The following is a 24,860-nucleotide window of genomic DNA, read 5'->3' on the forward strand; positions in this document are numbered from 1 at the left end:
GCACAACAACAAGAATTACAGCAGGGATTGGAGCAGTGTCATGAAGACTGACATAGGGAATTAACAAGATTGAGTTGACATGGAGATTATTTTATCACCATTATTTCTTAACCTTCCAGTTTACACAACATTACAAACAGATTATAAATAGCATATAGTGCAAAAGAAGTAAAAATGGAAAGCAAATTATTAGAGGTTCAACTCAAAAGAAAGCATAACATGGGGTTAGAGAAATACGGAGTGACTTTGCAGGGGCCCTTTAATACAACTGTTAATCCGGCTGCGTTTGACTAGGGGGGATTGGTGAATTTGTATTATCAGATCTGAGTCTATAAAAGGAAAACATTCCGTAAGGCTTGTCGTTTCTGGGACACAGGATCTCAGTCTCTGACATATTCTATGAAAGGATACCAATTTGCAAGGTGTTTAGGATGGGTGTTAAACAGGGTTGCCGTGATCTTTTCCATCGAGATGATCTCCCAAATCTTTATCCACCAACAGACTATAGGGGGGTCTTTCTCAGATTTTCAAAGAATTGTGTCAGTCGGGTGGCATTCAATAGTTGAGTAAGCAGGTTTGCTTTCTTCCCTGTTATTGCATAATGACCCTCCTCATCATTGCCCCCCCAGCACAAGCAATCGTCGATCTAGTCGAAGCCCCATCCCAGTGATAACTCTTATTTTAGCCAAGATTTATTTCCAGTATAGCTGGCTAGTCGGGCAGTGCCACCACATATGAACCATGTCTCCCATTACACCACAATCTCTCCAGCAGAACTTTGATGATTTTGGGAAAATATCACGCAGTATCTGCGGGTCAAGATTTTGTATGCACCTTCCTTCACCGCCGTGCATCTGGAGCTTATCTGCGTCCTATCCCCTGTCTAATGCCAAGTTTCCATCGGGTTTGAGGTGCCTAACTCAGACTCCTACCTGGACATACAGGGGAGACCCTCAGTTATGTCTGCATCATTATGTAATTTGTAACATAGGGAAACCTTTTTATATGACGCACCTATGTAAGCCAGGCTTTCCAGACTCTGCACGATCTTGTACCTGCTTCCTTCACCTTTCCCTCTGATATCTAGTGTCTCACTTGGATGTATCTAAGACGTTCAGACTCCTGTAAGTGGAAGCGTTAATTGCATTCTATGAATCATAGAGGGTTGTCTTCGCTATATAGCTTCTAATGAGTTGGGGGACACTCCCTTTACCAGCCAACAAAATCCTTCTTGTGGAAGCCTGGGGTAAAAGCTGGCTTTTGTATTAACAGAGATAGTGGCCCCAGGCCGCTGTGAAACTTTAACTGCCGGCACCGCTTATCCCAGTATGTTATCGAGCAGCGTCTTCGTGGCAAGAGGTTTCCAGTCAATGTTCTAGTTACTTTATACAGGAAGGGCAAGTGCGATAAGGGAGATGCACACGCCTCTTGTTCCATCTGTTTCCATTTCTTGTCACCCTGACCCACTGGCCAATCCAAAATGTGGCTAATTTGTGTGGCTGTCAAATACCACTGTATTTTAGGCACGTCCAGGCCCCCTTGTATCCTTGGAAGAATCTATCGGGGGACTCCAGGGAATATTCTGGCCCATGTGAACTGGAAATACGGACTTTGGAGTTGATTTGATTATTTTGGCTGGGATTTGGATCAGATATGGAAAGCATGTAACAATTTTGGTAGACGGGTCCTCTTGACTGCTGCAATGCTCCCTTCTACTGGAGTGTTCCCAGCTCCTGGTCCATAAGGGAATTATGTTTTTCTGAAGCAGGCCCTCGTATTTGTCAGTGATTTTTACCCCTAGATAGTCCAGGGTAGAATAGTAGCTCATCTGCATAGAGGGTGATTTTATGTACCTGACCTGCAGAGGGGCTACCCTTAATTAGGTAATTATTTCATATGTGATGGACTAAAAGCTCAATCGCTAAAGCAAATATCAGTGGTGCCAAGGGACAACCATGGCGGGTCCCTCTGTAACTGCACCACATCAGACCATAACCCATTAATCTTCAATCTGGTGCATGGTTTTTGGAAGTTTGCCAGCACGCTCTGATAAAGGTTCGGGCAATTTAAGGCTATCAAATGCCTTGTGGGCGTCTAAGGTCAAAATTTCAAACTTACGCCCCGACTTCGTGCCTGAGTGGATTAGGTTTATGGCTCTCCTGATGTTCTCATGTGCACTCCTCCCCATTATAAATCCTGTTTGATCTGAATTGACTGAAGAAGGCAAGACTGGCATTAAGCGGTCAGACAAGATTTTCGCATAGATTTTTACATCTCCATCGAGGAGGGAAATAGGCCAGTAGGAGGCGTAATCCTCCGGGTCTTTACCAGGTTTTGGAGTGAAGATTGTGCCATGAAGGCGGTGACTGAACCTGCAGTAAGAAGGGAATTATTTAGGACCGCCAATCGCTGGGTTAAAGCGTTCCAGAAGGTCTTATAAGAAAGGTTAGAGTACCCGTTCGGGCCAGTGGTTTTGCCTCTGATGAGCGTTTTAATTGCCCGAGGTCCCCTCCTCCGCCGAGATCAGAGCCTCCAGAACGTCCGTATTCGCCCTCATCAACCAAGGAAGCAGTGTGGAATTCAGAAATCCTAGAATTTAGATTGTTCCGTTGGGAATTCTGCAGCTAATGTTTGACTTTCATAAGGAATGCCTTGTCATCCGTGATCTTCTGTCCCTCCGAGTATGTATGGAGTTACACGCTATAAGACAGCGCAATTTGGCCGCACATAGTTTTAGCCCTGTTTCCTTTGGCATAATAATATTGTTTTCGTCTGGAGGTAGCTTTTAGTCGTCTAGTCGGTTAGGAGTGTTTCCAGCTATGATCTAGCAAAGTGCCCTTAAACTCTTGAATGACTGCCTCCATTTATGTTCTGCTTCCCTCTGGGCTACCGTCAACTCGAAGACTTGTTTTTGCTGTTCTTTGGTTTTCAAGAAACCCGATGTTCGACTATTTAATTCCCATCGTAAGACTGCTTTTCGCTGCATCCCAAAGCGACGCTGCCACTGTTTCGCCATTGCCATTCTCCTCGGGAAACCTCTATAAAGTATCCATAACATGAAGTCATTAATGCGCTATTGTTTGCGGGTTTGCGTGGGCACACTGGAAATCTCCACATCCAATATCACTTGTCCATGGTTCCATGGTGCACTTTGCCCAATATCTATCCCCTATGTTTTTGGGAAGAAAGACGTTGACAACCAGGAACATGCCTATTCTCTCTATTATCCCAGATGTACCATTGAACAATGGGTATAGTCCATTTCCTCCTGATGGAATACCCTCAATGTTTCAATTCAAGAGAAATCTCTATTTTAGCTGCAGTCTGGAAGTTCTTACCATCAGATCGGGAGGGAGGGAGGCAGCATCTTCTTTTTCAAAATAACCTCCCATTATCAAGGCATAAATTAGTTCAAGTTGATTAGCAGAATGTTCTAATTAAAATGTAATTGATTAGCAAGCAAACGTATTTGATTAGAACATTTAAGCTCATACCTTTAATGGCACCAGACGTTATTTGTACCCACGACTAAAATGTGTAACAATACAGCATTACATAGCAATACTGTAACTTGCATTTTTAGGAATGCATTTGAAGGACTGTCTTTAAAAATAAATAAAGTAACACGTACAGGTCCTTACCAAACAGGATATAGTTAGCTTAATAAAAATATCATTCTGATTGCTTCTAGTTTGCAATTATTTGAATAAGAAATACATTTTCTTGCTGTGCACTCCTACACAGGCCTTTGGAACTTTTAAGGGTGGAGGAAATGATTTCTGCTTCACTCTTTGTTAGCCCCATTGAACTTGCAGTGAGCAGAGAAAAGAGTGTGGAGAGCCCTGAGGGCTTCAGGTGAATGCAGGGTGAGCTGTGCTTCAATTGAACATGGTAATTTAAATAGCTAGTTGTGCTACTCAAGTGTCAATTTAAGTAGCAAATCTACAGAATTGCATAGCAAATTGCTATACAACAGTGCTTTTTTATGCCTTCATTATGACCTCCCCTTCCACAAAGTGGACCAATTTAGGTATCATGCCGAGGAAAAACTGGTCTTGGTTCTCATTTGGAGCGTACAAAGAAATGAGGCTAAAGGGCGTGGTTGAAATATGTGCCCTTATTCATCAGCACCCTGCCCTCTGAATCCCTGAATTTATTTTTCGTAAACTGGAACCCTTTCCTGAGCAGGATAGAAACTGCTCTTTTATTGAAGCAACTAGAGGCGTGAAATTGTGTCTCATAAGTTTTATCCAGAAGTCTCTTTTTTCATCCCCTGGGATCAAATGTGTTTCTTACAAAAATTCCAGCAAAGCATTCCTGGAGTGCAACCTCTGAAGTATCGCTTTGCGCTTAATAGGCAAATTAAGGCAACTGACACTAAGAGACCCCAATCTAATCCCCCTGTTATTGGGGGGGCAAGAACCATCCCTGATATTTGTGGACCCTCAATCCTCTGAAAATGGCTAACTGAAATAGAGGCTGGGAAATAATCATGAAGCTTTACACTAAACAACCAAACTATGAACAAGCTTGAGCTATCGATGAGTGAATGAAATTTGGTTTGGGGAAGAAACCACCTGCCACACTTTAACTCGTCCAAACCCAGGAACATAAGCCCAAACCTCTCATAGGGACTTAAATCTGAAAAAAAACAGCCCCACCCTCACCCCCATCCCCAGATGAATGCACTTGTTAACTAGGGAACCTTCTGCTCTTAACTCCCATTGTAAGTCCCAACGGTCCTGACTCCAACCTTTGTATCATCCTGTTGGCTCCCCCCTTATACTCCCATTCCCCCTCCCCGTACAAGCTCAAAACTAAAATTCCACCATTATGGCAAACAATAGTTGGTTCCACTGGGCTCAGACTCATCAGAATCCGCCTGTCAGTTGGGAATCAGCCTGTGGTTTTAGAAAGACAAAAGCATAGAGCAACATTGTTTCAGTGATTCATCTCAATGCTCATCAGACTGTTTCGGGATCCATCTGGGGAGTGAGTGTTTCAATGGGTGTCACACCATCTCTTTCGATCCTGTCCCATTCGACGGTGAGTTTCCCAACGAAGAGCAAGTGCCCATCAGTTCATTGGCTTCCTCTTTCGAGGAGATCGAGTATTGCCTTTTTTGTGTGTAAATAGAAGTTTGCAACGGTAACCCCAGCTATTATATCTGATGTTGCGCTCACAAAGCCACAACGTGACAATATTCAATGTTCTCCTTTTAGGTAGGGTCACCTGTGCCAGAACTTGAAACAGTTGAACCTGGGAGTCTTGGAATTGTATAGCCTCAAAGGTCCTTGCTGCTTTCATGATGTCCACCTTTGCCTTGAAGAAGTGGACCCTTGTCAGGACATCCCGAATAATGCCTTTATCTGCTGAAATGAGTTGCATGCTCTATGGGTCCTATCCAGAACTACCTCTCCAAGTTTTGGTCTTGTACGTGCATCAGAATTCCGCTCGGACAAATGTTATTTCTACGCAAACGATTTTTGGAGTCCTTCTGTTTCGTAATGAGAAGTTCCAACTGTTCTTCAGTGGCATCTACATGTCCCGAAAGCACTGCCTGGTGGTTGGCCTGGTCGCACAGGGTATTTTCCACCTCATCCAGTCTCTCCGCTGCCAGGAAAAGTTATCGACATCAGCAATAGCCTTGGAAAGGCCTCTCATGCTTGTTTTAATCACTTCCTTGATCTTTGAATTTCTTTAGAAGGAGCTGCAGGTCGTGTGTCGTGGCAGTGGCTGCAATGTCTTCCTCTGTAGGATTCTTATGCATCTGGGCTTCTGTCCCCTGAGTCTGCTACGCTGCCATTTCTTGCATTTGCATAAGGGTTTTTATGTCTCCACTTTTCGCCTTTGTAGAGACCTTAGACGTGATCCAACCCGGGTGATGATATTGCTTGAGTCAGTTGGGCAATAAATCCACTCTCTGTCCTCCAAGGAGATGCAGGCTCAATTCCACCACAACTGCCAAGGGCTATACATCCTCCTGTAGTGGGTCAGAACAGTGGCAGAGTGTGAGGCAGCGACTCTACCTGTGGTCTCTTTCACCACGGGAGCTCCAGGAGGTCCTTACAGCTCTGTTTCCCCCTCAGATACCACGGCACAAACGCCTGGGCTAAAGATGGCCACTGGGGCTTCCATACATCCCCCTCAGACTGCACCGGCTCCTCTGCACGGCAAATTGCAGAGCATCCAAAGATGGGCAGGTTCAGGCATGAGATATTCACCTCCCTGTGCCAACACCCCGCCCCCAGGCTGACTCACCAGTTCCTGCGGTCCTCGCCCTCCAGCAGAGGCAGTCCCGCAATGGGGATCACACATGGCACCTACCGGTTTGCACACTTTGGCTGCTGGATCCAGCTTTGGGGTCAGGTGGAAGATCCTCTGACCGCTCCTCACTTTGCTGAGGAGGCTTTTCGGAGTCAGATCTTGTAAGTAGCACCATTTTACGGTATCACTACATATTATCCCCACCAAAGATATCGCTGTATATATGGTCGTCTGGAACGGCCATAGGCCATATTTTTGGGGGGGGGGGGGGTTTGGGAGCAGTGGTTGCGGGGGTATCCCCGCAGGTTCCATGCCTAAATATCACTGCAAAAATATGGAGATATATTTGTATGACTATATTTTTGCGGGGATATTAACACACGGAACCCATTTTACACTACGCAATGCCCATGCCGAAGCTCGTTCCATCATAGAAGGCTGTGAACAGCATTGCGTTTACCAGGGTTGCATCTGCCAGAGTTTCTGCTAGTACGTTGTAGGGATTTGGAACCCCATTATCCTATATTTAGAGGGGGGATTCTGCAGTTAAAAGCTGCATGCTACTTGGCATTGAGATGTGTAAACATGAAAAATGTGATGATAAATGCTAACTGTGAGCGATTAATGACAACAAATTGTGCTATTATTCGAAGCATATGTATTTAGTACATCATGTCAATGTGTCAGAGGCACGCTGACCAACTAGGGCGCATGAAGGCTCATGTCCAGGCGTTAAAACACCCTAGCTTTTAAGTGAATTGAGGTATTCTCAGTTTCTAGCCGTCATAGTGACCTGTTTACAGGGGCCAAGGGTGTGATGAATAATTCAATTGCAAAGGCGCAGAAGTTTCTGTTGCCATGCTCACAATGAGAATATTCCGGTAGCTTGTAATGCTGCTCTTTCCAGATGCCATAGGCACACTGGGTAATTTAGGCACAAAATAGCACAATTCCAGACATTAAAAAGTACGCAGTAAGAATGACCATTGCAAGTTGTGCATTATTACATGATTGCAATGATTCTGTTTCTCTAATTTGCTAGGGAGACGCAGGGGGTTCGTTCATGAAAGTTAGTGATGTGGGCAGCAGCAAAGTTTGCACTCTGCCTTTCCTTTATCAACCTTGCCTCCCTTGCATTGTTCTTCCTTACCACCAGCCATTTCCCCCCACACTATCCTGCTATGCCATCCTGCCTGCCCTTCCTACTCATACCAGGAGACTGGGTGCTGTCACCTGTGTGGTTGGTTTTGTGAGAGGAAAAGATGTATCCTGCAATTTCATGCATTGTTGAGTGAAGCAGCGGAGCTCATCGAACCCAAGTAATGTCACCAAGGGGAAGGCTCTGTGAGCAACAGTTGAAGGGCCAGTTCAGACAAAGGGATGACTGGTGTCTGAATGCTGTACCATACTGTGCTGTACACATAAATAGCAACAGCAATACATGGAAGGTGCCTCTGCGAGTCATCTCTGCATACAGCCTGTACATTGTTACAATACTCATTCTTGGAAAAGGAGTATTTCTTACTCTGATATTCTCCTTTGTCTCACCAGAAAGCTGACCATAGTTGAAATGGCCCTCTCATTCCAGTCCTTCTTGACCTCCAAGAAATTTTTTATTTCTAATTCTCTGAATTCAAACCAAGAAATATTGCTGGGTAATCACTGCATCCTATCTGATTTTCCAAATAATGGAGTGTAGAAGCCTCCTGAGCTCGAATGAGCATAATCCCACCATTACTGTACCACTTGCCCTTTCCCCAATCGAAATCTTATAGGTGCAATGGATCAACAGTTCCCAATATTTGCCTACTTCTTTATCCAATACAGCCAGAATCTTATCTATCCACAAAGGTTGCTGTTCCGTTTGACTCTCCTGTGGAATCCTCAGCACACCCTCAGCAGTGACATAGCTTGTGGATACTTTGTGCGCCGGAACCGACCTGGACAACGATGCCCATGCTCGCAGGGCATGCACATAGGCCATACCCTGTGAGCAGGGGCATTGTATATGGTACATGGCCCTAGGCCATTCCCTGTGTTCGGTAACCGCAGAGCATATCTTGTGGCCATACACTGTGGGTGCTCTGGCAGATTATATATGCAGTGCATGGCCACCAGTCATGCAATGTTGGTGTTCCCGGCAGGTAAACTGTACCCCATAGCATGTCTGCAGACAATGCCTGCGACTAACTGGGCGTGGTTGGGTGTATAAGACCAAATAATGTCATGGGCAAACTCAGAGAAAATGACAGAAATTATTTTGTTTCTTTCCGAAAATTCAGTATGAACCTATGATCATGTAAAAACATCAAAATCCTAAAAACACAAAAATGTTTGCCTATTATGTGTAAGTTAGTCTCATCTCTCCACTGCTCATGGCCTTGCACATGACATCCCAAATAGCAATGATGCCCTCACCAATAACTTAATCAGTGACGTTAATGGTGGGTGCTACAGCCACGAGGTGAGGCCTGAGAACATTACTTGCAAGGCTACACATGTGGTACGGTCACATACCATGCCCACTGCTTACTGGGTACAGGAAATCGAGGGCATTTCCAACATGCATGAAGTCTTCATACTGTGGCTAATGGTTATTCCACCGGAGCACCGTGCAGGCCATGTCACAGACCAATTACACAAGGACAGAGTCCATCGCATGAGGCTTCGTTGCCCACCATTGTATCGTACTGTTTTTGTTCCAATGATGTCAAGCTTATACCAGACTCTCCTCAAGCCATAATAAACTTCACAGCATCCTCTAACGCAACTGCTCCCTACAACCGTACCGTCAAGAACTTTTTAGCAATTAGTTAATCTCATGACCGGATTCCCCAAAATGTTAACTTTGCCATATCAAATCGGAATGGTTCGTTCAGCCTTGCATGTTTTACTCATTCACTGTGATTTTCTTGACATTTAATCATAGCATCTTTTGTGATACTGTTATTTCTGCAGGATACAGTTGGCCCATTCGCTCAGAACAAAATTAGAAGAAGATGGTGAAGACTCAACGTAAGTTACTGTTTTGTTTTTAGCCCAGTCTCTTTTTTTGTATAGAAATTATATATTTCATATAAAATATGTAGTGACCGTTTCCAACTTAATTGGCAAATCTGGGCTCCAATGATGGCATACCTTAATAAAATCTGCAATTGGATTTTTACGAAATGGAATACATTTGTTAGCGTGTATGTTTACATTTACACTTAGGATGTAGGCAAATTGCGTCTGATCGCTCTATGAACAAATGAAGCCATGTTATCATTTTAGCAAAAACACATGTAGTTTGCATGTGTGAAGAAATTACTGCTATTACCAACTTGTCTGGTAACCCTCCTTCACCCGTCTGTTGTGCTGCTGCAATTTATTGGTATTAATACCTGAAATAAGCACCAAACGCATTGAACGCTTTAATTGTGCTTGTGTTGCTCAGCTGGTATTGTCCCTTGACCATTTTTCTAAAAGTAGTGTGTTCAATATTTGGTCGCATGTTCATCAAATCCATGCTGATGGAAAGCAGGTTTAGTACATGTTGAACCTGCCAATTGATTGCATGAAGGAAAACAAAGCATTCTTTTCTGAGGTATCAGGAATAACCTAAAATGCAGCAAGGGGAAGCAATCCATCATCATGAAAGTGTCATCACAGGAACATCAAAACCTTCATACATGCTCTTATATTTAGCACATTTATGTATGGAACAGCTTAATAATTGGATGGCCCATAATCATCTACAGCTGAATGCCGCCAAGACCGAGATTGGACAAAAGGACAAAATGCTGCTAGAGAGACAAAGTCCCCCCTTGTTGATTTTAGGGGAACAATTGCAGAACTCTAAAAAAATAAAAAATAGAATCTGAGTTGTTTGTGGCACGAGAACTTGGGCAGCAAGACCTTGGTAAGGGCAAAGGTGAAGGCAGTCTTTCATGCATTGCGATCCCTAAAAAAATGTACTTCCGTTTATTCCAACAGAAGACAGGGCAGTAGTGGTGGGGCAATGACTAACCCCCACCTGGATTACTGTGACAGCCTGCCAGCAGGAATCCCATCGAAACAAGTGGCTAGACTCCAGAGAGCTCAGAACGCGGCAGTCCGAGTTTTAGGACAGATTGGGAAACGGGACCATGTGTCATCAGTGCGGAGATCCCTCCACTGGCTGACGGTGGAAGAATGAATTAAGTTCCAAACGGCCTCTTTAGTTTTCAAATGCCTGAAAGCACTTGCACCAGACTCTCGCTAAAAATATCAGACTATACCATCCAAGTAGAAATCAGCGGTCGGAAGATAAACTCTTGCCCTGTGTTCCACAAACCAAATGTGTCTCCATAAGAGATAGAAGATGTGGAGTTTTTGGGCATATGGTCTGGAACCAACCCCCATTGAAGATCAGAATGTGTGAGACACTGGACCTCTTTAGAAAGAGGTTGAAAAGTTTCTATTTAAGTTCTCATTTAGTGATACTCCTGCTCCTCTTTATGTTCTCATGGTTGGTGGTCATCTGCGCCCGAATATGGTTTACTCTGCCTGGTGCCCATAATAAATTCTTCAATCAATTTAAAATGTAAGGCTCACCTGTAGATCTGGTGCGCAGCTGGCAAGAATACAAAGGCTATCCCGTGCAGACGCCACCATGTCCGCCTACACCATTCAAGGGGGCTCCCAGAGGAGCATCCTCTGTTTCAGAAGGGAAAAACCCTGTGGCAGAAAAAACCCTGTGGGGGATGGTAGGGGTTCAGGAGAACAGAAGAAGGTCTGCATCTGATTCAGAGAGGCAGTGGATACCAAAGGATGTCAATAGTCTTTGACACATGAATAGTAAGGGAAGGTAAGGTGAGTCTCCAGGTAAACAAAAACATGACAATCAGCCAGGGGAGGATAATTAAAAGAGACTTTGGTAAGGGAAGATGTCGATGTGGCCTAGACAGTTTCAGGACAACAAAGCACCAAACAAAATAAGGAAGGGAAATAAAGAAAAACATAGTACCTTATTTGTGATGAAACAGAGGAAAGCACTATATCCGCAGCCCTATGCACTGGAGGACCGGAAACAGGCTGCATGCAAGTGGCTGCCATGTTGTTAGAAAAACTAGACTAACAAACGTTCACTCTTGAGGTAATGAAGCAACCGGGAAATCATCCGACTTTCTTAAAATGCCAATAAGCGGTCTACCTGAACATCTTTTGGGATGGAAGGGGCTGCACAATTCTGACTGCATGCCCAAATCCTGAGCATGGCACGCTGTACGTTCACGAGTGCTTGCTGTTAGGAGAGGTTTTCTTTAGCAACTTTCTTTTTCGCTTGTTTTGAATCTGGTACTGACATTTTGGAGGTAAATAAAGCCTTCTGCTTTACTTCCCATGCCCGTTGACTCATTCTTATGGGGAAACTGGCTAGTCCCTATCAGTACTGGGAGACAAGGTTTCTCGTTCTGAATTCTTGTATTGTTACAATTGCACATATCACCTTACAGTGAAGTGTAGTTAGGATACTTTGTATCCTTATATCTTTTTATATAATGGCTTTTTGGTTACATTTACAATATGCATAAGACAAGCTGATGGCAACTGTAATATTTTTTTAATTTTTGATAAATTTATTTGTGAACTTTTGTGTTTACCGCTAATGGCTGCTAAAGGTGGCTAGCACCCTAAAATGGCTTTGCCCAAGGCTTTTCGCTTGTTTTTTGGCCTTATTCTCTTGCACCCTTCCCGGCTTCTCAAGTCAGTAGATATCTTGTATGGAAATCCCTGTCCCGGGGAACGTTGTGGCTTTCGTGCGCTAAGCAGTGGTTTATGTGTGTGCCAGCTAAGGGGACTTGGATTGTCTAGTCCCAATCCATATTTGTGGTGCTTGAAGGTCTGTTGATGGGCAGATGTGGTGACCAGTTGTTGTTCATGATTGGAAAAAAGTAAGACTACTGCAACTGTTCATTACATCACCGTTGGAACCACAACTTCTATGAAGAAGAGCAGCCTTGACACTCCGGCATTGCCCTGGTGAAGCTCTGCTCCCTATCATGATCTCAAGAAGACCTTTGATGCCTGGACTGGTGGGAAGAACCAGTCTCGACCCCTGCTCAAGGATCCATGGTGGCTTTTCGGAAGTGTACCTGGAACAACTAGTGGACTGACCAATAGTCTCCTGGGCTACTTTGCTGCAGCTGTTGCTGTTCGGAGTAGGGCCTTGGATCTTTGCAGATCTTCATCTTGTGCCACAAGTCACCTGCTCTTACATGTGGAGCCATCTCATACGAAGGCAAGCTGTACTAGGCCTGCTCCAGTGTTCACCGCTGGGCGATCACCTGTCGCCACTTGACCATGGTGACCTTTGTTGAATCCTGTTGTCTACATATCCCTGGAGTGTCCCGTGGCCATCTGTCTCACAGGAGGCTTCGCCTTTCTTTGTTTGGGTGTTCTACTGGAAGCTGTCTAGCATGATTCCCAAGTACATCAACTGACTGAAACAAAATCCTGCGAAACAAAGTATCTCTTCTGTCTAGACGACCCTCGCGTAAGGAACAAAGCCTAAGTAACAACTCTGTAATGAAGTCTGGAACCTCCGCAAGCAGTATCTGGAGAACTGTGAGGCAGGGGGTAAGTATACATACCTGTTGCTTTTCCCCCTGTCTTCCATAGGGTAACAAGATTGTGAAGTCCTGACTCTAACTTATCCTGACCTGACCTTTGGTGGTGGAACCTGGGTTAAGGATCCTCCCTAGGCCTATCCTAGTGTGTTGGGATTGAGTTAAATCCTGATCTGAACTTGATCTAACATTTTGTGACTTATTAATCATAAGCACTGGCACTACAAATCTCTATATAAACCTACCAGAGTTATGAATACTTTGGAACTGGTGACTTTTGGGCACAAGTCGCCAAACAATCTAAGGGTTGGACATTATAAGTTTGAGGGAAGCAGTTTTGTGTTGATTCTAGAGTTCTTTTTATTTATATGCATCTGAGTACTTACCTGGTTTTCACTGGTCATTGAATAAAATGCTGTTCTATTTCTCCTAATGGTGAATGTATAAATCGGTTGTTATGTTATGTTACTTTGCATTTATAAAACGCCTTATAAATCATTGGTATGACTTCAAAGTGCTGGTAGTGTGAACACACTCGGGAACCGCAGTTCAAGTCAGTAGAGAGAGATAGTGTCGTATGGGAACACTGGATATGTGTGCAGCTGGTTTGGTTGTTGCATCATAGCTGCTTCTTAGCGGTAGGTGTGGTGTTGAGGAAATCAGTTGGATGTGTTCAGTCTGGAGGGTGGACACCCAGACTGAGTTCTGGCTGCGTTAGGCCTGAGGAACGGAATGTGCTCAGCTAGCTGTGTTTTATTAGGGTGATGCAGTGTTTGTGGGGTCATGTTCGCATGTGAACAGCTAGGCCGCATTATCCTGTTATTGCTTTGTTCTAGTTGAATGATGGTGTATAGGAGAGAGAAAGCATAGTAGTGTGATAGGGTGGTTATCAGTAAAGTGCCTGAGACCAGGCACTTGAGTGGGACATAGAGACACACACATATATAAAGCAACAGGAAGGATAGGGGTAAACTTGGTATACAGATAAATATGTGGGTACAGGTACATAGCATATATAGGAGATACAGAGATGTACCATCCGCTCCAGCATCCACACGATCCGCACCGTCCGCAGCATCCTTAAGGGATTTGTGTGACACTTACCTCACCGTTTTATATGCTTGGTGTGTAAACTTAAAGGCCTAATGAATACTTGTATTTTTGTACTTGGCTGTCTAACTTGAATTGCTGGTGCTGCTCTGTGTGGACACATTGTAGCTCTAGACCACTTGCACACTACTTCCTGCGATTAAGCCTTGCCCCTCTGCTACCATATCTTGATTGAGTTTGGCTAACCTCTTGTGTCTTCCCTGTTCACTGTAATAGGGTGGCCTCCCAAATCATTCCCCCAAGGCTGATTTGGGAAATCCATCTTAACACTGGCAATGGATGTCCATGGGCAAACCTGGAGCATGGGCGTGGGTAGCTGGTTCCAAGTAGTGTAGCCCTTCCAATCGATAAGGTTCTGAAGTTGCCTGCGGTGATGACAGGAACTGTATATCTGATTCACCTCATACTCCACTGTGTCATCTTTGAGAACAGGAGCTGGCAGAGGTGCAAAATGCCCTGGAAAACTGTTGGGAGTGTTGAATCCGACTCCAGCAGGATGGAAATGTAAGTTTGTAGGCAACAGGATTGATTTTCTGTATGATCAGGAACAGGCCCATGCATCTAGGAGAAAACTTGGAAGATATGAGTTGTTTCGGAAGACGGCCAGTAGAAAGCCAAACCTGATCTCCAATTTTCCACTCAGTGTTTTCTGTAACAGCGATTAACATATTGCTATGCTCTGGCTTGAGCTGCCCTTTGGGCAACTTCTTTATGTCCCATTAGAATCAGTTTAGTAGATGATTGAGAAATGCCATATTCCTAGAAGGCCGATTAGGACAGATGCAATGATGGATCCTAAAAAAAAGGAAAATTGACTCTTCTTATTTGAAGCATGTATGATGTTATATGTGAACTCAGTTGTGGGGAGCAGTCCTACCATATTATCTTGTGCTGCAGAAGAAAATCACCAGAGATATTGTGATGTGGGTTGGTTTAGCCTTTCCACCTGACTTGGGTTTATAATGCCCTTTCAATACCCATGGTTTTACAAAATACTGCCCAGAACTTGGATATGTACTGTGAGCCTTTGTCAGATATGATGGTGGACGGTAGGCAATAAAGGTAATAAATATTCTTTAGAAATACTTTCGCCATCTCGGGTGCAGTGGGAATTTTGGATAAGGGGGAGAAATGTGCAATCTTTGTAAAATGGTCAACGGTTACCTCAATGGTTGGGTGACTGAGGATAGTAAATCCAGAGTCAGTTAATATTGTGTGCAAGGGTGCAGCTGGTATAGAAGGCTGGAGCGGCTTGCCCATAGGCTGGGCAGTTGAGTGCTTACCCTGAGCACAAACCGTGCATGAGCTGCCAGCCTTAACATTGCTCCCCTCGGTTGACTACCAGAAGCGACGCCAAACAATATATGTTGAAGCTATTCTATGATGACCTGTGGGTTTGCTGTCATGGCACCAGCAAATAACGTGGTGTAGAGTTGTGATAGGAACAACAAGAGTCTTTTAATTGAAAAGAAAACATTCAAGTTGCTTGATCTTCTGGTACTTTTTAAGGCTTCTGATCCTGGGTCCTATGTTTCGAGAGGATGCTGTGCATGCTCTATGTAGGAATGAGTTTACAGAAAATAAGATTGTTCTCGGTAAGTTTCATGTGCACTCCCAAAAGAACACCTGGAGAGTGTGCCAGTTATGATGTTTCTTGACCAAAGAATTTTACATTTGGAAGAAAAAGTAGGCTTGTTGTGCTTTACAGCTATTTCGACACAAGAATTGTTGTCGAACAGAGATATTCTGATGGTCGGTGCTTCTCCCTTCGGTTGTGTACAATAAGGGACCAATGTGTGTGCGTGTACCAGGACTAGCCCAATGCAAGCACACTGCAGGTTTGCCTCTGCTAGAAACACTCACTCCGAAGAAAGGTAAACGCTTTATACTTTGCATTTATTTTCACAATAAGTAGATAAATAGCAAATGATACTTACAAACTGCACAGGAATTTGTGCTGACAGTAATGCCTTAGTTGCAGGAGCGCAATTCTTACGTTTGTTTGCTTATTCATGCTGTGCTAGGGAACCCTCATGGACACCGGACTGGTGGACCTCGCTCGCTTCCCCACAGGCCAGCACCCAATACGACACAGCAGACTAGAACAGTTGCTTGAGACGTCCGTTCCAAGACGCCCTACTTGCACGATGCTAGCTCCCTGGCGTCTTCCCTTTGCTTTTATCAATTGTACCTGCCCATCAACTGTTGCGTGCTATCTTCTAGAAGCTTCTGCTAACTTATTTTTCATGGCAATGTACTGTCTACACCAGGGTTCCAACTTCCTCCTCCCCAGCCCTCCCTCTTAGAGACTGGCCAGTCCCCAGGGAAGCATTTCTGGAATGCAGTCTTATCACCGACCAAGGTCAATTTGAACTTCTGCTGCAGTCTCGTACCTGTTTTAGTGGAAAACGAAAAAGCTGAAGTCGGCAAGCATTTGGTGCACGCTTCAAAAATCAATTAACCCTTAATAACTCAGGCAGGTCTCTTGTCTATGAGCAAATACGTACCGAAATGTAACCCTCATTTGTGCGCCCCGGGAGTCACCAAGACTTTGGGGGCGCACAAAATACTGACTCCCATTACTGCCCCCAAGCAGAGCCAGGGTTGCAGGGGTGTCCCCCGCTCTCCAAGGGGCAGTAACGGGAATCAGGGGTTGCAGGCGTGTCCCCCGCTTACCATTGTGGTAAGTGGGGGACAAGAAAGTTTAACCAAAAAAAAAAGCACCTGCAGTGTCAGCTCCAACCTACGCAAGTGGGAAGTATCGACACCGCAGGGATAGTGGGGAGTCGGCAGTGCACAGAAAAGTGTGCCGCTGTGAAGGTAAGTGGGGTGGTGGGGTCGAGCAGGGGTATGTGGGGTTGGGGAGGGAAGTGGGTAAAGTAATCGATTTTATCACTGCACTGCGCCGTAATTTGCGTCGACCTTTTCATCAGCGCAGGCGGCGCAGTGATCACATAGATTCCCACTAGCTGTTCTGTCATTATACAACAAGTTGTTTACCTCCCAATAGTAGATGTCTCCTCTTAGAATAGGCATGTTTTGTGTTGCTGAATAAATGTGGTCACTCTGTCAAGGTGTGAGTCCGATAGGGTATAGGATGTTCAGTAAGGTCTTCACCATATTGTTTAGGACAGCTCAGATTTCCAGATCTGGAGCATCTGCATCGCAATGAATGGACGGTCAACATTGGGCTGTTGAAGAATAGAAGCTGAATATTTTGAATCACTAACCCAGGAGAAACGTCTAATATCCCCCATATTCAACGTTTCTCCTACATTAGATGAAACAATAATTCATGGGAAAGATACTACTACTCTATCTGCCTGGCAGAGGACCTTGAGATGTTTAAATATACTAACTCCTTAATATTGGGAAAAGCTTTGCAGTTACTTTAACATGTAGCCCATGCTCCCACGTTTTTCTGAGAAAAAAGACTCCTGACCCCTTTCTCAGTTTTCCAATGCAGGTTTATGTTTCTGGTTTTAACTTTTTGCAAATAGCAGTGCCCTCTGTGATAACACGTGTTTCGACGGTATTTCCGTCTTTCTCAAAAACACGTGTTTCGACAGTATCTCCGTCTTTCTCAAATCAGGGCTTATTATTTTACAAATTCACAAAATCATAAAAGAAATATATACCATTCACATTTAATGGTGTATACAGTTGTAACACGCATTTACAAGTGCAAAGTAGTCAAACACACCCATAGTGCATATTTTTGTAATTTTAAACAACCAATACAAAAGAACCCCATTCAAAAAGTTTGGCCATTGAGGGAGGGGTAAATGGTCGGAGTGTTAGGGAATGGTAGAAGGAACATCAGAAAAAAAATAATAAAATGAAAAAATTGAAAAATTACATTTGTTTAAAAACCTTATCACTGTAGCCATTCATCTCATAAATGTGTTAATTGTTTCGTTCCATTTACTTGATCATGTTTAGAATGCATGGTTCAAATGGTATTAGGGTTTTGGAATCTTTTATATGAAAAAAAAAAAAAATATATATATATATATATATATATATATATATATATATATATATATATATATATATATTGAATATCAATGAAATTGTTTGTGAAAAGACCTCTCCTTCTAAGTTGAGATTAAACCTGTGGTTTAAATGTGAAGCGGTATGCGGACTGCATGTTGTGTTAGAATGTTCCTAAACTCCTCTGTGAGGATATGTGCTTAAAAAGGGGCTACTATGTCCTTCAAAGTTTCCCCTTGTTTTTAGGCAACTGAATAAGTATTGCGGCGCTAGAAAGCGCTCACTTTTTTGTAAAACATCCACATAACTAAAAGATCCATTACGGTGTCATTTTGGTGGCTAAACTGTCCTTTAATGTTTCCCCTTCGTTTGTGAAAAAACGACTTCAATAGCATGGCGGCACTGCGAGAGCGCTTGAATGATTCAAATTGCATTCTCTGTATCCGTAATGACATCATTGTTATAACACGAGCAAAACATGTGTCTGCTCGTGTATAAAGGTCAAAGATGTGCCTCTGGAGCCCCACATTTACGCTTACCTTCTTTTCCTGTTCTCGTGCAAATAAGTCCTCGTGAGCTCCGCATTCCTGCCGAGCTCCGTTCTGTAAATACAAGTGTTGCCTAGCAACATAGTCCTACTTCCAGTTCCACTGACGGCAGCCATACTTTGGGCACGAATCCTGGTTTAGTATATGGAACTGTGTGAGTCCATTTAACGTGTTTTTTATATTCGACTCACATTAGTATGTTTACGCTGATTAAAGGCTTGTTTAGACCTGATAGGTCTTGTGAAGTAATAAAAATAGATGAAAATAAATAAAATAAAGTGTACGTCATGTTGCCTCACGTTGTCACGTGTTCCAATTATCCTTGATTTCTACCTTGGTGGCCATGTTTCGTGTGGCACTACATTTACTCATACATAAATCGTACTTGTAGAATCTCGTTGATCTCGTGTTTCTTTAATTTACACTACTAAATTAATTAGTGATAAATATTACTTTTAAAATTAATTGTGCTTAATTTTTATGCTGCGTTTGCCAATGGTTTTTTGTCCTTATCCTCTCGTCTATTGCTTTTGCTTGAATGATGCGGAGTAGGTGGGGTACCAGTTTATGCTTTAGTCAGTCTATTCGTAATGAATGCCGTTGGTTCTGAAAAGTCGTGTTGGGAAAAAGGCCCTTGTCACCTCAATGTGTGAATTCTGCAAGGTGTTTCTTTTGCATAATTTTTAATATTGCCCCTTGGTGGGTTTTTGCCATTTTTACATATTTTTTTTTTTTTTTTTATTGTTTGATCAAAAAATATGATTTTACAATACAAAATTCAAGTTCTATCATCATCGTTATCATCAGAGTCTTTGCCAGGGTGTTTCTCTCTTTTGTTGTTAAGTTCGCGCAGCGTTAGTCTGAATTAGTCTGAATTATTACAGCATCCGTTTCATCTGGTTCCGTTATCTGTTACTTATCGTTTTCATTTAATAGATTGACTTCGATGTGTCGGACCATTTGCGCCATTGCAATTTGCCATGTTGTTCTTTCCCCTCCTATTAATCGAGCCCACCATGTCTCTTCTTCTGCCAAAATATCAAACCCTGCCATCGGGGCAAGATACTGTGATCTGATGCTAGCTGTGGCTGAGCAGCTCATGATTAAGTGCCTTAGTGTTTCTTTTGGAGGGTCAAAGTTGTTTTCGCACAAACGGCATCCATTTGTTGTATCTTGGCCGCGAATATGTAGGATCTCCCTTGTTTTATACAAGTTTAGCCGTGCGCGCAGGATTGCATTTCGTACGTGTTTGCTTGGGCATTGGTTGACATATCTTTGTAACTCATTCCTTTTTAGAGTGTTACCAGGGAGATGCAAAGCGAGTTTTAGTTTGGATGCGTTATCTATTGTCGTAGCCCAATCGTCTTTTAGTTTTTTTAGTATTTTGCACGGATTGCTTATGAGCTCTTGATCTTCAGATGCGATGTTCTTCAGAATTAGTTGGTTTTTGTCTTGCCAGTCGTTTAGCATTTTGCATTTTCTGCTGTCCATTTCGCATTTTAGTAGCCTAAAGACTTCGTTGTTGTGTGCAATTAGACATTTTCTGTACAGCATGAGGGAATTGCAAAGGACTGTGCAATCTAACGATAGTAGGCTCAATTCACGCCTGATTGCTGTCCCTGATACTGAAGGTGGAAGATGTAGTACTATGCGCCAAAACAGCGCTTCCAACTTGGACCACAAACCTGTTGGTAAGGTGGGTATTGCTTCTGCACCATACGTGATTGTCGGTACCACTTTTATTTTATAGAAATTGATGGTTGGTACTAGGGAGAATTTTCCAAATTTGCCATCCACAAATTTAGCTTGGGCAGCTAGTTTTTTGGTCTTTGCATAAAGTTCTGCCTGCATGGCTGTTTCTTTTTGAGAGCTGTCCATTAATACTCCTAAGTATTTGCATTGGGCAACGGTCTCAAGATTGATTTTTCCCAGATGCCATTTAAAGCTATTTCTTTGTTGATTTCTTTTTTTGTTGCCGTTGTTTTGAAGAATCATGACTTTTGTTTTACTCGTGTTTATTTCCAAGTGATTTTTTATGGCGTAAGTTTGAAGAGCGTCAAGTTTTCGCTGCAGACCTATTTCCGTCTGATCGAATATGGTTAAATCATCGGCGTACAGAAGGTGCCCGATCTTCGTTTGCCCCAGCTTTGGCGGAAATGCTCTCGTTGTTTCATTTATGCAGTTGATATCTCCAATGTAAGTCAAGAAGAGTGCAGAAGCTAACGGGCATCCTTGTTTTACACCTCGTTCACTGTAAATTTCGTCTGATAGCAGTCCATTACGATTCAAACGAACTTTCATTGAGGTATCGCGATGTAGTGCTTGGATTGGAGCAAGTAGGTCCTTGGGACATTGCCACGCTTTTAATTTATCCCATAGTATTAGTCTTTCCACTCGGTCAAAGGCTTGAGTAAAATCAATGTATACAACATATAGATGTTGCTTGTTTTGCAGTGTGTTTGCTTTCAGCGTGCTGCATAATAGGATGTTGCAAGTTGTGCCTGCGCCTTTCTTGAATCCTGCTTGAAAGGGGTCATTGCATTTTGCTCCTGCTGCCCATTTTAGAAATTTGGACATTAGGAGTGAGGCGTACACCTTACCCATTACATCCAATAGGGCAATCGGGCGAAAATTGTCGGGATTGTTCATGTTGCCTTTTTTATAGATTGGGATGATTATCGCTTTGGTCCAAGAGTGTGGTATGGACTGAGTTTCTGTACAGCGCCGAAATATGACACTCATTAGACTTGCCCACTCTTTTGGGTGGCTTTTTAACTCTGGGTTTGAAATCCCATCTGGGCCTGGTGCTCTGGAGTTTTTTAGTTTGGTGATGATATTCATGATGTCATCTTCTTGTTGTAAGTCAACCCAGGGTACTGTGTCTACTTGTTGCTCTTTATCAGATGTGCATAAGGCTGATCGAAAAACTTTGGTAAAGTGCGTTACCCAAGTTGCTTGATTGATATTATTTAGGATCTGATTATTCGATGTTTTGTCTGCGTCCTTTATTAGAGACCAGAATTCTCGGCTGTTGTTGGTGACGAGGGCTTTGGTTATCTTCTCTGCATCCGCTTGGTATAGTTTGTCGATGAAATTTCACCCAGTCCTTGTACCTTTTCTTAATGTCATTTATGGCATACGTGGTATCTATGTTTGGTGCCCTACGTGTTTCTCTTAACGCTCTTCTGTAGTTGCGCCTTGTCTCCACTAATTCCTTATTGAAGACATGTTTGGAACTTTGTTCGTAGGCTGATCCGTTTCCTCGTTTTTGATGCATATATGGAATCAGTAATGGTTGATAATTTATTCCATTAGTGACCTCTAAAGTTTTGTTTTCAATGTATTTCTTTGTTACTTCGCAAATCTCTGCAGGCTTTATTCTTAGTCTTAGGCCTTGCGCATTGGCTTCAATTTGAGTGTTATAATGCGTGTTTATTTTGCTAGTTAGAGACCAGGCTGTTTCAAGTAGATTATGGTCGCTCATGGATGTGCGATGTATCGTAAATGCTTCAGTGATTGGTAATAGCGACTGAGATACAAATATGTAATCAATAGTGGCTATTGCGGGTAGACGCTCCCACGTGGGTGGCCTATCTGATGCTGGAAATGCAACGTCTAAGTTATGAAGACCATGTGGCTCACAAAACTTTAGCCATTCTTTTCCTCTATGTGCTGAAGCCTGTTGTGCTACTGTTGTTGATTTTTTTGTCTCATTACAAGTGGCGTTTAGATCGCCGCACATGATGATATCTGCTGCAGGGTAGTCAATCATTGCAGTTACAAGTAGATTCTCACACAAGTCAATGAATCTTTTTGTTGTTATTGCCGCTGGGTTCCAGTATCCGTTAGCTATAACTACGTTTCTGAATTGTGCATTTTGGTTGCTCTGAACCTGCACCGAAATTACAATTGCTAACAGAAATTGATTTGTCAGTAAGATTTTCTCAATTTGAATTCTAGTTCCGTTGCGACATGCTATCAGCAATCCTGAGGTTGGACGCCCCTTACTTCCTCTGATGGCCGGGACTAGAATGATTTGATATCCTTCCAATCTTGGGGTTGTTGGAAGCCACGTTTCCTGTAGGCAAATGATGTCGTATTCCCGTAAGTTTGGGCCACCCGGCATCGTTAGGTGGGAATGACCTCTGGTGTTCCAGGAGCATAGGGTTAGTCGTGTCGGCCTTTCATTTGGTGTGTCGCATGTAGATGGATCTTCTTTCATGGATGGCTATTGAGTCCGATGATTTGCGAGCATTTTGGGCAACCAAGCCCATAGCCCTGTTTTGATGTTTCGAGATGTGTCTATCTTTGGTTGTTCGCTCTTCTGCAGCTCCGCTGTTTTTAGAACCGTTGTGCTTGTAAGTTTCTGACTGTTGACTGGTCTCTGTTCTTTTCTATCTCGACTTTCCTCCCTTGAATTGTACGATTTTTGATTGTGTTCCTTTTCATTGCTTAGCTTGTGACTGTTGTCTGATTTTTGTTCTTTTCTGTTCCGACTTCTCTCTCTTGGGTAGTAGGTTTCCAGATTACGTTCTGAGTTTTGTTGCTCATCCTTGCGTGTTTTATTTTGGTCCTTACCCAAATGTGATTCTCGGTTAACTGGGGTTTTTTTGACATTTAACTTTTTCTGATGTTCTCTTTCCCCCTTTTGATTTAGGGGAGACTTTTGTCCAGGGTTCTCATGTCTGTCTTTTGAGGCACTTTGTCGTCTCCGGGATAGCGCTTCGAGACTTCCATGCTGGACTGAAACATCCTCAATATGGAATCCCTGTCTATAGATGTCAAGTTTTTGGTTTAGGATTCTTGTGTATATTGTGTTCGAGTTTACATGGAGTAAGGTGATTGCTCCCGACCTGTCATGCCATGGCTCCACGATTTTTATGTCTGCCGTGTGGATTTCGCGTAGATTGCCAATTTTGCTAAATATTGTCATGACAGTTCTCCTGTTCAAAATGAGATCTTCTGTGTTCGAGCGTCGTTGTGACATCTTTATTATCCGTCTGTACTTTGTGTGTTTATTAGAATTGTGATGCATATCTCCAGAGGTTTGTTTCTTAGTCCTGTGCTTTGCTTGAGTACGGGGACTTAGTCTATGTTTTTCTTTTTCATCAATTCTAATGTCTGCATCTCTCCCTTGATGCTTTTTCATTGTGTGTCTATTGTTTGTCTTGTTTTGAGCACCACAGGAGATCGAACGTGCAACTTGATTCGACGGTTCCGATTTCTTTGTTTTTACTGAAGTTTCATTGTTTTGCCTAGGTCTTTCTTCTGTCCCTTTTCTGCGTTCCTTGTCCCTCTCTTGTCTGTGGCTATCGCTTTTGAATTTCTTCTGGGTTATTTCTTTGTCTGATGTTTTTGTTGTCTTGTTTGTTGTCCTCGTACGTTTTTTCTGCCTCATTAGATTTGAAGTGATATTCTAGGCGAATACGCCTTTCTTCTAGGGTTTCGAAGTCGCGCTCCTTATTAGGTTTATTGATTGCTCCCGGAGTTGCGGAGGTGTGCTGATTTTTATGATAGGATTTTGCCTTGTTTTTAGGTTGATCAGGTGTAATACTTGAGCAAGAGTCGTCAGCAGGATAGATGCTAAGATCTAATAATGCGTCTACTGGGTCGGAGTCAGACGAATAGTTTCTTGCCGCTGAACTACTTCTGTCATTGTGTTTTTTTGTATATTTCGTTCAGTTTTGAGTTTTTTGTGTTGTTAGTGGTAGTAGCCTTCTGGCTTGTTTTTTTGTCAGTGGTCGATATTTTTTCTTGTACTTGTCTACTGTGTGGACTATCGTTATTTAATGTACTTATTTGTAATGCCTTGATGTTTGTTTTCGTAGTAGGATTGTGGTTTGCATTTACCATTGGGTTTTCCAGACTCAGTTTGTCTTTGCCGTTGGTCATATCAAAAATGGAGTAGATAAGTTCATTTTTGTCTTTTTCAACCTGATTACTTACAGGCGCCTTGTTTAAGACAAACAGTGTGTTGGAGGCCTGGCATGTTGAATGCAGCGGCGACCTTCCTTTGAGAATGAGTTCATCAGTTTGCTTTTGCACTGCACCTTGCGTTGCCCTCATGCCGCTGACGCGCTTTTCTTCTGTAAGGTCGATAACTATGTTGGTTTGTGTTCCAATTTCGTGTGCAGTGTGTTCTTTCCTTGTTTGCGTTTGAGCATGAAGATATGGTGCTGCGCCTTTGTTTTTTAAATATGGTCCTTGTGTGTCCAGCTTGTCTTTTGGCTCTGAAACAGTTTCCTTTGTTGTTATATAGGTCTCTAAGTACAATACTTTTGTGAGGATCATAGCTAACATCACCTGCTGATCTTTCACCGTTTCATGCAATGTTTCATAAAGTTTGCAGAAAGGG

The 24,860-nt window shown here is 43.0% G+C and overlaps 1 protein-coding gene across 1 annotated transcript in view; it reads left to right on the plus strand.

The window, feature by feature from the left end:
• CENPH (centromere protein H) overlaps positions 1 to 24,860 on the plus strand; it is a 600,657-nt gene that overhangs the window by 312,948 nt on the left and 262,849 nt on the right. Inside the window, exon 7 of the mRNA XM_069627395.1 lies at positions 9,226 to 9,282. Coding sequence (XP_069483496.1) covers positions 9,226 to 9,282 — 57 coding nt within the window. The remainder of the gene's footprint in view (positions 1 to 9,225; positions 9,283 to 24,860) is intronic.

Source organism: Ambystoma mexicanum, chromosome 6p, assembly GCF_040938575.1.
Source record: "Ambystoma mexicanum isolate Mex_15411 chromosome 6p, UKY_AmexF1_1, whole genome shotgun sequence".
Classification (NCBI taxonomy): domain Eukaryota; kingdom Metazoa; phylum Chordata; class Amphibia; order Caudata; family Ambystomatidae; genus Ambystoma; species Ambystoma mexicanum.